Source organism: Oncorhynchus gorbuscha, linkage group LG01 (genome assembly GCF_021184085.1).
Source record: "Oncorhynchus gorbuscha isolate QuinsamMale2020 ecotype Even-year linkage group LG01, OgorEven_v1.0, whole genome shotgun sequence".
Lineage (NCBI taxonomy): Eukaryota > Metazoa > Chordata > Actinopteri > Salmoniformes > Salmonidae > Oncorhynchus > Oncorhynchus gorbuscha.
In genome coordinates this window covers 27,912,866-27,927,191 of record NC_060173.1, presented here as the reverse complement: position 1 = coordinate 27,927,191, position 14,326 = coordinate 27,912,866, and the positions used below count along the sequence as shown (strand labels likewise).

The 14,326-nt window shown below is 42.6% G+C and overlaps 1 protein-coding gene across 1 annotated transcript in view; it reads right to left on the bottom strand.

Moving 5' to 3' along the window:
* The window catches only part of LOC124035681 (CD44 antigen-like), a 38,981-nt gene extending 24,912 nt beyond the window's left edge, over positions 1 to 14,069 (bottom strand). Inside the window, exons 1-2 of the mRNA XM_046349267.1 lie at positions 13,714 to 14,069; positions 851 to 1,022 (exon numbers count right to left, since the gene is read on the bottom strand). Coding sequence (XP_046205223.1) covers positions 851 to 1,022; positions 13,714 to 13,780 — 239 coding nt within the window. The 5' untranslated portion in view covers positions 13,781 to 14,069. The remainder of the gene's footprint in view (positions 1 to 850; positions 1,023 to 13,713) is intronic.
* Between the last annotated feature and the right edge of the window lie 257 nt (positions 14,070 to 14,326).

The window sequence follows — 14,326 nt, the reverse complement described above, 5'->3', positions numbered from 1 at the left end:
TTGCTATGACCAAACATAATCATATGTTGTGCTTTCACTGTAAAGCATTTAAAATCAGACATGATGGGTAGATTAACAAGATGTTTATCTTTCATTTGCTGTATTGGACTTGTTAATGTGTGAAAGTTACATATTTCCCCAAAATATTTTTGAATTTCGCACGCTGCCTTTTCAATGGAATGTTGTTGAGGTGTTGCGCTAGCGGAACGCCTGCCCTAGAAAGGTAAGCTTATTGATATTTGTCCATTCAAATTGAACGTTTGAGATAAATAAACTTTTTGTGCATAAGATACATTTCTGGGATCTTTTATTTCAGCTCACAAAACATGGGACCAACAATTAACATGTTGCGTTTATATTTTTGTTTAGTGTAATCTACCACACGGCTGTTGCTTTTTGCGATGTCCTTTTTCTACATAGGTGATTAAACAGTAAAGTAGTAAAAAAGTAATTTATATTGACACAGTCAACCAAAACTGCTAGAAGTGTTTAGGTTGAGATAAGGAACATAATAAAGGTTACATAATAACACAATTTCTTGACCATTACCGTTTTGGTTTTAATTTAGAGTAGGTCATTCAATGAGTAAGTAGTCTACTACAAATAAAAAAACACATGAAAGATTTACACTTCCATTTTAATATACATGATATCATATCACACACGTCCAATACATTGCTTGATTCTAAATGGTACGCTCGTGTGGATATTGGAACAGTGACTTAGTCTTACAGAGGCCTTTTGCTGATTTCCATTTCATTTCCATTTAATTATTTACCTGTTGATAAAGCACATCATGTGAGTCCTAAGAGGACAGTGTGTAGTCATAAAGATGGATGTGTGACCTCACCTACAGGTCTCTAGGCCTTGGGCGTGGGCCTCTGTGACCTGTTCCTTGCTGGCAATGGTGCCGCCCAGGCTCTCACACAGGTTTTTGGCCAGGCCAAAGGTCAACGAGTAGCGAGCTTCTCCCTCCACGTGGAACACTCCAGCATGGCTGCAGCTACGGGACTTTACTATAGCTGGGGAAAGGAAGAAAAGGTGAGAGAGAGGTTAGTATTGAGGAAATCAGCCTGTGAGACACTGTGACTGCATGTCGGCCATTTTTTAACTATACATTTTAAAACTGTATATTATTTAGACATCTTCAAAGAAAATGAAAACACACAACGTGGAAGAAAGGTTACTTTTCAATATGTTCTGAAAAGAACTAGGCATTTACTAGCAACGTACATAGAAACAAGACCAACTGGTGACAAACAAAACAGATGGGTGAAACAAATTCATTTTCTCCTGGCATTAGAAATAAAGTTGGCATTCACAATAAAGGTCCCATCACAAATTTGGGTTAACAAGAAACATTTAAAACAGCTAAGCCAAGTTCCCTTGTAATTATGTTATTTCAACCACCTGTCGTCAGAAAAAGAAATCTGACATAAATATGTTGCTTTTCTAAAACTTCTTAATTAACTTGAATAGGGGTCTTGGGAAATACCTCTGAAATCAGTAGCTCGTTCTTCTAGTATATCACCCAACAGTAAATGACAAATATGGGACCAGTTGTGACCTCACTGTAGCTCTGACGTACTAGTATTTATCCAGCACTATCATAACCTGAGTACCTCTATATAAATAGTCATGTCTGTTAGCTTAATAGGCTCCTTTAATAGTTTAATATTCTCCTTTAATAGTTTCCTTTAATTGTCTCTTTACAGTTCATTCATGCTTGGTTTTACAAGGCTTTGTAGAGGCCTATTTTGAGTCTGTTTTACTGTGAAATTAAACATATTTTGCACTTTTGAATAACCCTAACTGCCATTATAAAGTTGTTGAGGTCGTTGATTGCCATTGTGTCCCTCAGCATACATATGACTATGCTCCTAAACAATAGACAGCATACAGACGAATACAGACGAACTCATCTTACAAATGTACTCAAGCTAGTTATGTTCATACATTTTCCTATGAGTTATTACATTTCATAATGCTTTCGATGCAGTCTAAGTGCTGTAAGATATCATGTAATATATCACTCATATAATGTGTTTTAACCTCAAAATGGTTCTGTTTCACAATATTTTGTTTCACTGGAGTAAACACACACACACATAAGCACATGCACGAATGCACACAACCATAAATCATGAGCATAAGTTTCTGATTATATGTCATGTCATTGCTTATTGTCGCTTCAGGGCTATAACATACATTCATAAAGTACTCATACCTCTTGACTTTTTCCACATGTTGTTGTGTGATTTATTTTTTTGTCAAATATCTACACAAAATATTCTGTAATGTCAAAGTCGAAGAACATTTCTGAAATGTTATTTTAATTAATGGAAAGTAAAACACAAATATATTTTGATTAGATACATACAGTGCCTTGCAAATGTATTCACCCCTCGTGGCTTTTTTCCTATTTTGTTGCATTACTGTAATTTAAATGTATTTTTATTTGGATGTCATGTAATGGACCTACATAAAATAGTCAAAATTGGTGAAGTGAAATGAAAAAAAGAACTCGTTTCAAAACATAAAAAAACGAAGAAAAAAAAATGGAAAAGTGGCATGTGCATATGTATTCCCCTTTGCTGTGAAGCCGATAAATAAGATCTGGAGCAACCAATTACCTTCATAAGTTACATAATTACTTAAATAAAGTCCACCTGTGTGCAATCTAAGTGTCACATGATCTGTCACATCATCTCAGTATATGTACACCTGTTCTGAAAGGCCCCAGAGTCTAAGCAAGGGGCTCTCCAAACAGGTCAGGGACAAAGTTGAGGAGAAGCATAGATCAGGTTTGGGTTACAAAAAAATATCAGAAACTTTGAACATCCCACGGAGTACCATTAAATCCATTATTAAAAAATCTAAAGAATATGGCACCACAACATACCTGCCAAGAGATGGCTGCCCACCAAAACTCACGGACCAGGCAAGGAGGGCATTAATTAGAGAGGCAACAAAGAGACCAAAGCTCCACAGCGGAGATTGGAATATCTGTACATAGGACCACTTTAAGCCATACACTCCACAGATCTGGGCTTTATGGAAGGGTGGCCAGAAAAAAATAAGCAAACATGTTTGGTGTTCACCAAAAGGTATGTGGGAGACTCCCCAAACATTTTGAAGAAGGTACTCTGGTCCAATGAGATTAAAATTGAGCTTTTTGGCTATCAAGGAAAGCACTTTGTCTGGCTCAAACCCGACACCTCTCATCAACCCAAGAACACCATCCCTCATAGTGAAGCATGGTGGTGGCAGCATCATGCTGTGGGGATGTTTTTCATCGGCAAGGACTGGGAAACTGGTCAGAATTTAAGAAATGATGGATGGTGCTAAATACAGGGAAAATCTGAGGGAAATCTCTTCCAGAGATTTGAGACTGGGACAGAGGTTCACCTTCCAGGAGGACAGTGACCCTAAGCATACTGCTAAAGCAACACTTGAATGGTTTAAGGGGAATAAAATGTCTTGAAATGGCCTAGTCATAGCCCAGACCTCAATCCAATTGAGAATCTCTGGTATGACTTAAAGATTCCTGTACACCAGCGGAACCCATCCAACTTGAAGGAGCTGGAGCAGTTTTGCTGTGAAGAATGGGCAAAAATCCCAGTGGCTAGACGTACCAAGCTTATAGATACATACCCTAAGATACTCGCAGCTGTAATAGCTGCAAAAGGTGGCTCTACAAAGTATTGACTTTGGGGTGGGTGAATAGTTATGCACACTCAAGTTTTACATTTTTGTTCTTCTAATTTCTGTTTTGTTTCACAATTAAAAAAAGATTTTGCATCTTCATATTGAGTAAATCAAATGATACAGCCAATGTATTCAACCCCCTGAGTCAATACATTTTAGAATCACCTTTGACAGTGATGACAGCTGTGAGTCTTTCTTGGTAAGTCTCTAAGAACTTTGCACACCTGGATTATACACATTTATTTAAAAAATTTCGTCTTGGTAAGCAATTCCAGTGTATATTTGCCATTGTGTTTTACGTTATTGTCCTGCTGAAAGGTGAATTTGTCTACCGATATCTGTTGGAAAGTAGACTAAGACAGGTGTCCTCTAGGATTTAGCCTGCGCTTAGCTCTATTGCGTAGACAATTCTGTATACCGTGCCGATGACAAGCATACCCAGAACATGATGCAGCCATCACTCTGCTTGAAAATATGAAGCTGTAAATATGAAGCTGTGATGTGTTGTGTTTTTACCCCAAACCTAACTCTTTGTATTCAGGACCTAAAGTTGGCTTTGGTGCCTTATTGCAAACAGGATGCATGCTTTGGCATATTTTTTTTCTGTACAGGCTTCCTTCTTTACACTCTGTCATTTAAGTTAGACTTGTATGCAAAACATACACATACAAATTACTACATCACACAAACATCAGTACACAAACATCACACCTTCCCAGACCCACTAGCCCCCACCCCTATCTCCAGCACCCATATCACTTTCTTCACATGGCCTCAACCTGCACCATTTTGTTTCTCTCCGTCTAACAGGCTCTTGAAAATTTCAGATAATAAAGAATTTGACCGTTGCATTGTGTGAACTATTGAGGATTGGTTGATTTCCAGTTTGAGTATATATTTTTTTTAAATACCTTATAAGAAGAGAACCCATCGAGTATCTCACTGCACCCTCATATGTTATGTCTTGAAATATACAGACAGAGGAATTAAAATTACATTTACAATACATTGCTATACCTCTGACATCCATCTTTCTGACTCCACCTGTAACTTTTGACCCCTTATTTTTTGTTGGCATAAAACTATCTCTATACTTCCATTCATTTGTATAGTTTAGCTTTGTTGTGGCAGAATCAGAATTCTTTAGGTAACATTGATAAAGAAGATGTTTTATCAATGTTCATAAGTATGCTTATGCGGAAAATTACTTGGGGCTCAGAGAGGGGAGAGGTCAGGTTTGTCTTATCTGTGAATGTGTCTGTAACTATTCCTATTTTCCACCATAATTTGCAAATAAATTCATAAAAAATCCTATTATGTGATTTTCTGGATTTCTATTCTCATTTTGTCTGTCATGGTTGAAGTGTACCTATGATGAAAATGACAGGCCTCTCTCATCTTTTAAGTTGGAGAACTTGCACAATTGGTGGCTGACTAAATACTTTTTTGCCCCAATGTATGCCATTGGATGAGGTAATGTTTTGTTCCTAAGTGGTACTGTCATGTATTGTCATATATTGTCATGTCTTGTCCCTGTGCTTTCTCTTCTATTCGTTTCCCCCTGCTGGTCTTATTAGGTTTCTTTCCCTCTCTCTATCCCTCTCTCTATCGTTCCGTTCCTGCTCCCAGCTGTTCCTCATTCTCCTAACGACCTCGTTTACTCTCTCACACCTGTCCCCTATCTTGCCCTCTGATTAGGTCTCTATTTCTCTCTCGGTTTCTGCCTCTGTCCTTGTCAGATTCTTGTTTGCTGTTTGCTGTGTCCTTGTTCCGTCCTGTCGTGTTTTGCCTTATCATCAGATGCTGCGTGTGAGCAGGTGTCTCTGTCCGCTACGGCCCGCGCCTACCCAAAGGGACCTGCAGTCTGTTGCCGCTTATCCTGCAATTCCCCTCAACAACTAGAGGATTTATGTTTTCCCCGTTTGGACATTTCCTGTAAAGGATTGAGGATTATGTTATCTCTGTTTGGACTTTAATAAACTCAGTTTCTGTTAAGTCGCTTTTGGGTCCTCACTCACCTGCATAACAGGTACCAAGAACGAGAAGTAGAACCTCATCTAAGAGGGCAAACTGAACGATAATTTATAGCTAATGCTGTCTGGCTATATGATACTCATTTTTCTGGTAAAAGGTTCTTTGTGTAATGTTCCTAAGATCTGTTATTTGTCATGTTTTGAGTCTTGATGGGTGTGTCTTGCCTATAAATGATACTAAGAACTGTTTTGTAAGCACTCTGAGATAATTAATTTATAGACAATGAATTGATCTGAGAGTCACAGGGTTATGGTGAAGCTCATATAATTAAAGATGGACTTTATAATAACTCTTAATTGCTCTCTCGTGATTTGGTAATACAGGAAATTTACACAACACCTTCTGATGAGTCCATGACACAAAATGCAGAACGCCATCATGTTTGTGAGAGTCTCATCTTACCATAGTGTGGTCATACTAGTGTGTAGGTGAAACCGTTCGGAAGGTGGCAGATCAGCGCTACTAACTTCAGACTAGTCCCCTGGGGCTTGTGGTGGTCGATATTCTGAATATTTCATGGTCTGACAAACAGATGCATTGGACTGAGGCGCATCCCATGCAAAAAACATATCTCTAGATTAAACTGACAAATTGTTATTATTATGATTTTTTTCTACTTACCCATTTTCTCCCTAATTTCGTGATATCCAATTGCTAGTTACAGTCTTGTCCCATCGCTGCAAATCCCCTACAGACTCCCCTACGGACTCGGGAGAGGCGAAGGTCGAGAGCCATACATCCTCCGAAACACAAACCTGCCAAGCTACACTGCTTCTTGATACACTTCTCGCTTAACCTGGAAGCCAGCCTCACCAATGTGTGGGAGGTCACCGTCCAGCTGGCGATTTTGATAGGGATTTTTTTTATTATGTTACTTAGACTGACGCACACTTAAAGATTTCAACACAGAACTCTATAAAAGGAACAAGACACATGCAGATTTTATGTTTTCAAATTGCAAAGTGTACCAGAGTAACATGGTCTCAATACCTACACTATTTGACATTGCTCTATGTTTTGATGTCTCAATGATTCACCACTTGTGTGTCTGACAATTTGCTTTGATCTTCTACCTGTCTGACTGCAGTCTGCTTTGACAACAGCACAGAGTTGTAGAGAGTCATAGTATTGAAGTAGTTCACTTATCAACCTGGTATGTTAACCGATGACATATCACATTTTGAAAATGAACATTAAACATTTTTGGCATCAGTAAAACTGCCTGATCCAGCACTTTGGTGAATACCATAGTACTGGCAGAGAGAGGAGGTTGAGCAGGAAGTTACTTTGCCGTTAGTGACGGTTGGGCTCGGAGGGTGTAGCTGTGTGTTCACCATGGAACTCTGCATTAGAGGAAAACACACACATGCACACGCACGAGCACACGCACCCGCACATACACTGCCGAGAGTGGATCAAAGTGAACACAGCTTTTGGATGGCAGAAGAAAGAGGGTGACCAATGAATCAGAGGTGTTACCATTAGCATGCAGGGAGAGTGGCCATGCACAACTTTGTCACTCCAAGATCCTGTTATTCCAAGGCAGTGACTCTCGAAAAGATGCTATTGTCAGTTAATGGACTTGAAAGGGCCAGAGACCACAGAGGGTCTGGATATACAGAGGCTGCGAGTTGGGAGAAAAGGGAGCTTTTAGACAGTGCATGCCAGATTCTCCAGCTGCATTGACTGGAACAGACAGGCTCTTCTCTCGTCTCTCTCCTGTAGCTATACACAGCAAATTACACCACACACACTGATACACACTGATACACTCGGCCTCCAACACCACACTCAATGACACACTGGCCTCCAAACCAACACAGACTGATACACTGGAATCCAAACCAACAGATTGTGATACACTGGCCTCCAAACCATAAAACATTGATACACTGGCCTCCAAACCAACACACATTGATACACTGGCCTCCAAACAAAAACACACTGATACACTGTCCTCCAAACCAACACACATTGATACACTGGCCTCCAAACAAAAACACAATGATACACTGGCCTCCAAACCAACACACATTGATACACTGGCCTCCAAACCAACACACATTGATACACTGGCCTCCAAACAAAAACACACATTGATACACTGGTCTCCAAACCAACACACATTGATACACTGGCTTCCAAACCAACACACATTGATACACAGGCCTCCAAACCAACACTTTGCGATACACTGGCCTCCAAATACCACACATTGATACACTGGCCTCCAAACCAGAACACACTGATAGACTGGCCTCCAACCAACACACACTAATACACTGGCATCCAAACACTAGCCACCACCACGACTACCACACAAACTGATACACTGGCCTCAAATCCAAAACATCAGTCAATATGCAGTCTGTGCTCTGTCTAGCTACGTACATCTTATCAGGCCTGAAAGCCAAACAGCTTGCTTTTTATCACCTATGTCTGATTTTCTCAGAAGCAAATCTCTTTCTTACTATCTTTCTCCCTCTCACACACCCCTCTCTCTCTCTCTCTCTCTCTCTCTCTCTCTCTCTCTCTCTCTCTCTCTCTCTCTCTCTCTCTCTCTCTTTGTGATGTATGTGTTTATTAAACTCTCTCTGAGAAACAATGCCACAGCCACAAATATAGACTGTCACCTTACATTTCTGCAAAATCTCTCTCTCTCTCGCTCTCTGTCAAGATAGTGCAGAGCCAGCATGTTTGTTATGGCTAGCCCTCACTCTGCTGGTCACAGGTCCACAGAGCCAATAGTGGTGGTACAGGTGAAACATGAGACCCCCCCCCCCTCAGACAAAACTCACCCAGGCAAAGTCACCTGAAGGACTGTTTCTCCTTTTAATTTAGTTTTATTTCACCTTTATTGAACCAGGTTGGCCAGTTGAGAACATGTTCTCATATACAACTGTGACCTGGACAAGATAAAGCAAAGCAGTGCGACAAAAACAACAACACAGTGTTACATATAAACAAACATACAGTCAATAGAAAATAAAAATATCAAAATCTATGTACAGTGTCTGCAAATGTAGAATAGTAGGGAGGTAGTCAATAAATAGGCCATAGAGGGGTTAATAATTACAGTTTAGCATTGATACTGGAGTGATAGACGTGCAGATGATGATGATGTGCAAGTAGAGCTACTGGGGTGCAAAAGAGCATAAGGGTAAGTAATAATATGGGGATGAGGTAGTTGGGTGTGCTATTTACAGATTGGCTGTGTACAGATACAGTGATCGTTAAACTGCTCTGACAGCTGATGCTTAAATTTAGAGAGGGAGATATAAGACTCCAGCTTCAGTGATTTTTGCAATTTGTTCCAGTCATTGGCAGCAGAGAACTGTAAGGAAAGGCGGCTAAAGTAAGTGTTGGATTTGGGGATGACCAGTGCAATATACATGCTAGAGCACGTACTACAGGTGGGTGTTGCTATGGTGACTAGTGAGCTGAGAAAAGGTGGGACTTTACCTGGCAAACACTTATAGATGACCTGGAGCCAGTGGGTTTGGCGACGGATATGTAGTGAGGCCCAGCCAACAATAGCATACAGGTCGCAGTGGTGGGTAGTATATGGGGCTTTGGTGACAAAATGGGTGGCACTGTGATTAGACTACATCCAGTTTGCTGAGTAGGGTGTTGGGGGCTATTTTATAAATTACATGGCTGAAGTCAAGGATCGGTAGGATTGTCCGTTTTACGAGGGTATGTTTGGCAACGTGAGTGAAGGAGGCTTTGTTGCGAAATAGGAAGCCGACTCTAGATTTAATTTTATATTGGAGATGCTTAATGTGAGTCTGGGAAGGAGATTTTTACAGTCTAACCAGACACCTAGGTATTTGTCGTTGTCCACATATTTAGTGGACAGAACCGTCCAGAGTAGTGATGCTAGTCGGGCGGGAGGGTGCGGGCCGCAATCGTTTGAAGAGCATGCACTTAGTTTTACTAGCATTTAAAAGCAGTTGGAGGCAACAAAAGGAGTGTTGTATGGCGTTGAAGCTCATTTGGAGGTTTGTTAGCACAGTGTCCCAAGAAGGGCAGATGTATACAGAATGGTGTCGTCTACCTAGAGGTGGATCAGAGAATCAACACAGCGTTTTGACAGTGATGAGGGCTGGTCGTTTGACTGCGGACCCATAACGCACGCAGGCAATGAGGCAGTGATAGCTGAGATCCTGGTTGAAGACAGCAGAGGTGTATTTAGAGGGCAAGATGGTCAGGATGATATCTAAGAGGGTGCCCATGGTTACAGATTTAGGGTTGTACCTGGTAGGTTCCTTGATAATTTGTGTGAGATTGAAGGCATCTAGCTTAGATTGTAGGACCTGGGTGTTAAGCATGTCCCAGTTTAGGTCACCTAACAGTACGAACTCTGAAGATAGATGGGCGGCGATTCACATATGGTGTCCAGGGCATAGCTGGGGGCTGAAGGGGGTCTATAACAAGCGGCAGAAGTGAGAGACTTGTTTCTGGAAAAGTTTTTTTTTTAAAAGTAGGAGCTCAAATTGTTTGGGCACAGACCTGGATAGTATGACAGGACTCTGCAGGCCTCAGTAGATTGCAACTCCTTCGACTTTGGCAGTTCTATCTTGTCTGAAAATGTTATAGTTAGGGTTGGAAATTGCAGGATTTTAGGTGGCCTTCCTATTCAGACACGGCTAGGACATCCGAGTTGGCAGATGAATTAAGCAGTGAATTAAACAAACTTAGGGAGGCTTCTAATGTTAACATGCATGAAACCAAGGCTTTTATGGTTACGTAAGTCAACAAATGAGAGCGCCTGGGGAATTAGAGTGATGCTGGGGGCTGCAGGGCCTGGGTTAACCTCTACATCACCAGAGGAACAGAGGAGGAGTAGTATAAGGGTACGGCTAAAGGCTATAGGAACTGGTTGTCTACTGCATTCGGAACAGAGAGTAAAAGGAGCAAATATCTGGGCATGGAAGAATAGATTCAAGGCATAATGTACAGACAAGGGTATGGTAGGATGTGAGTATAGTGGCGGTAAGCCTAGGCGTTGATTGACGATGAGAGAGGTTTTGTCTCTAGAGGCACCATTTAAGCCAAGTGAGGTAACCACATGTGTGGGGGGTGGAGCAAAACGGCTAGCTAAGGCATATTGAGCAGGATGCTCGACAGTGAAATAAGACAAAATCACTAACCAAAACAGCAATAGACAAGGCATATTGACATTAGGGAGAGGCATGTGTAGCCGAGTGATCATAGGATCCAGTGAGTAGCTAGGCGAGCTGGAGGCACAGAGATTCAGACAGCTAGCAGGCCGGGGCTAGCAGGCTAGCAGATGGGCCTCAGAGGGACATCGCAATGGAAGAGCCTGTTGAAACCCCCTCGGATGGTTACGTCGGGAGACTAGTCGAGATTGATCCGTGGGGCTCTGTGTCAGCAGCAAAGGGTCCAGGCCAATTGGCAAAAGAGGTATTGAAGCCCAGGAATTGTCTGACGGATCTCTTCAGCTAGCTGGGAGATGGGCCTAGCTCCAGGCTAACTCCTGCCCCTCTTTCCCCCCTTTCTCTGTCTCTCTCTCAGTCACCCATTCATTTTCCCCCTTATGTCTTTCAAAGACTTTTAGCTTATAGGCTCACAAATCTTACATCAAAAATTTAGAGAACCTTTTAGTGGATAAATCCACAATATGACCTTTTAAATGTGTCTATCCTAACCTCTGAACACTTACATGATTATCGACTTGCAGTGAAAGCTCACAGACATCTCTGTGAAAAAAATAGACTTAGTTACAGCCACTGTATTGGTCCCAGATACAAAATGTCGTCTGGTTGGGTATTAGAGGTGATCAGGTTTGCCTCATGCAGTAAGGGTCTGTATACATTACAGAAAGAGGCCTTTGGAGCAGCTTTCCCTTGGCTACAAAGACTTCAGTGTATATGAACAGTGAAGAGAAGGAAGGGGGCGGGGGTACAGCCTGGCTACTGGGGAACCTAAGACTCACAGAGAGGCTGTAAATCATAATTAATAGGTTTAACAGCATTCTTGAAGATACAGTAGTGCTGAAGTACGAGGTACCCCCCGTTTAAGATCAGTTTAAAAGCCAATCAGCTTTTGACTGAGTGAAGGGGCCACCAAAAGTACTAGAGAGAAAGGGAGAAAAGGAGGAGAGGAACGGCTGTAAGGCCTATGTGTGATTGGTTGGTAGAGAAGGGTATAGGAGGGTAGAAGGGTATTGGACAGGGGCCAAACAAGTGCCCACACAGATCAGATGGCAGGTGACGGTAGTCCAAGCGTGCATGGGCACAAGGCCTCTTTGTGAGGCCCTAGTGCTGGTCCACAGGAACCCCTCACCTTGGAAATGGACACCCAGAGGTACGGGAAGGGTCGTTACGCCAGGGGAGCAAATACAGCCACTGGCATGGGCTGGTCTCTGTGAGGTGTGTGTGCGTGCATGCATGTGTCCAGCCTAGATGGACACAGCCTGCTCTGGCCCTGTGCATACCTGTAGCCATCTGATCAATCAGGCCTTGTCTAACGTGCTCTAAGGAGCGGAGTGAAGCTGGCCAACTGCCAAGACACCCTGAGCAAACAACCCAGCAATGGGAACAGCCGTATTAATGCCTAGCTCATATTTCTGTAACGTAAGCATTATGCATGGATGTCGTTATGTGCATGTGTATTTGTGAGCGAGTGTGTCTAAAGCAAAACCTGCTTTTGAAAAAGTATATCCATTGGACGGCCGCATTAGCCAGAGGGGCTAGGAGAGCAAGTATTTTCTGAAGGTCAAATTTCAGGGTCCTTTTGCTTTGGTCATTTACAGAACCATATGTGGATTGGATCTCTAGTCATGGGAGAGGCCTTGTTAATGGGTTATTGGTTTACATTGATGTCTGGACTGCAGCACATTTAGGGTTCAAAGACTGGCCAGGATGAGCTGAAACTACCCCAGGACTCAACTCACCAGACACCCAATTACTGTGAACACACACATAGATGCACACACACACAGCTATCATCTTCATACAACCCTTCATTCCCTAAGGTTAAACCAAGAGGCATAAACTTGTAGGAATACACAGGGGAAATGTGAACACATACTATAGCTCCTCTTTGTTTGTCTTTAAACCGGTCAGATTTACAGCTCCACGCTGGCTGTGCTTTGGCACAGAGCCAGAGAGGAGGCACAGCGAGATCCCCCCCAGCCAAATCAAAGAGAGCGAGACTAACCCAGACCTGTTTGATTCAGCACCAACTTCCCCCTGTCAGAAAGATGCCGCTCTGAGACACAAATCCAATGAAGAGCCCTTACTGAAAGCATGAGGGAGCGAGAGACAAAGAAAATGAAAGACAGCGAGAGAGAAACAGAGAGAGAGAGAAAGAGAGAGAGAGAAAGAGAGAGAAAGGTAGAGGAATGAATGAATATCCTTAGAAAATGCAGCGTAAAAGCATGGCAGCATAGCTCTCAGCTGTGGTCAGACAATGAATAGAGCTCTTTCGTATCCTCACATTGATTGAAGTGCAGATAGATGCTTTCTGAAGGCTACAGTGGCCATACAATACCAAGATAACCGGCTGAAGGAATGAGAAATGAGCAGCTGCCTGGCATGGGCTCATTGTTCTACTCCCTAACACACTCAGTGGTGAGTGTGTATATGAGCATGTGTGTGAGAGAAAGAGAGAGAGAGAGACTTTCTCCTTTGTGTCTGTGCTGTCATGAGTCTCAGACTGCCAGACGTAAGCCTGTCTGTGCTAGTGTAGCCTAGCGCACGCTGCTTTACTGGCGTCTACTCATCCATTCCACAGGCACTGCCTCAGCCTATCCTACTCTCTTCTTACACACACACACACACATACACACACTATACATGCTCATCAAGTGCTGATAATGAAAAAAACTATACTGTCTCGCCACAAAATCTACCAACAAAGGAGAGTGATTCCAGGCTGAAAGCAGAGAAAAAAAGCCCCAGACAAAGAGGTGTCTGCTGGGCAGAGAGAGATGCACAGCCTCACCTTGAGCCGGTTCCAACCTGGAGGAGGCCAGTAATCCAAAGGTAACCCCCAAGAGCAGAGTCCACATCTTGGTCTTAGCGTCTGGCGATGGCTGGGTGAGTTACTGGATGAGTAGGAAGTGTGTATGGTCTCTCCAGTTATCCTATCTTCTCTGTGTCAGGAGTGAGTGTGTGTGTGTGTGTGTGTGTGAGTGAGTGTGTGTGTGTGTGTGTGTGTGTGAGAGAGATAAAGAGAGAGAGAGAGGGAGAGTCCGGTCCTCTAAAGGGAGTGGGTGTCTGGTAGCTATTGGAGCTGAGACAGACTTTGCCCAACTTTTTTCTATTCTCTGCGAGAGAGGGTTTCTGAGCCTTGTGGCAGGCAGAATGGGGAAGAGGGTGGTGCATGTGTGTACACACCCTTCTGCCTCTCCCTCTCTTGCTCCCTCCCACCCTACCTTGCGCAGCCTCTCTCTCCATTTTTTCTCTCTAAATCACTCTTTTTTTCTCTTTTCTGTCACTGTCTGCTTCTTCAGTTTTTTATTAGCTTGGAAGGTGCCCCTCTCTTGGGTTTTGCTAACTATCCTCTTTCCGCTCCCCCTTCTATCCCTGTTCTACCTTTCTCTCATTCTGTCTAT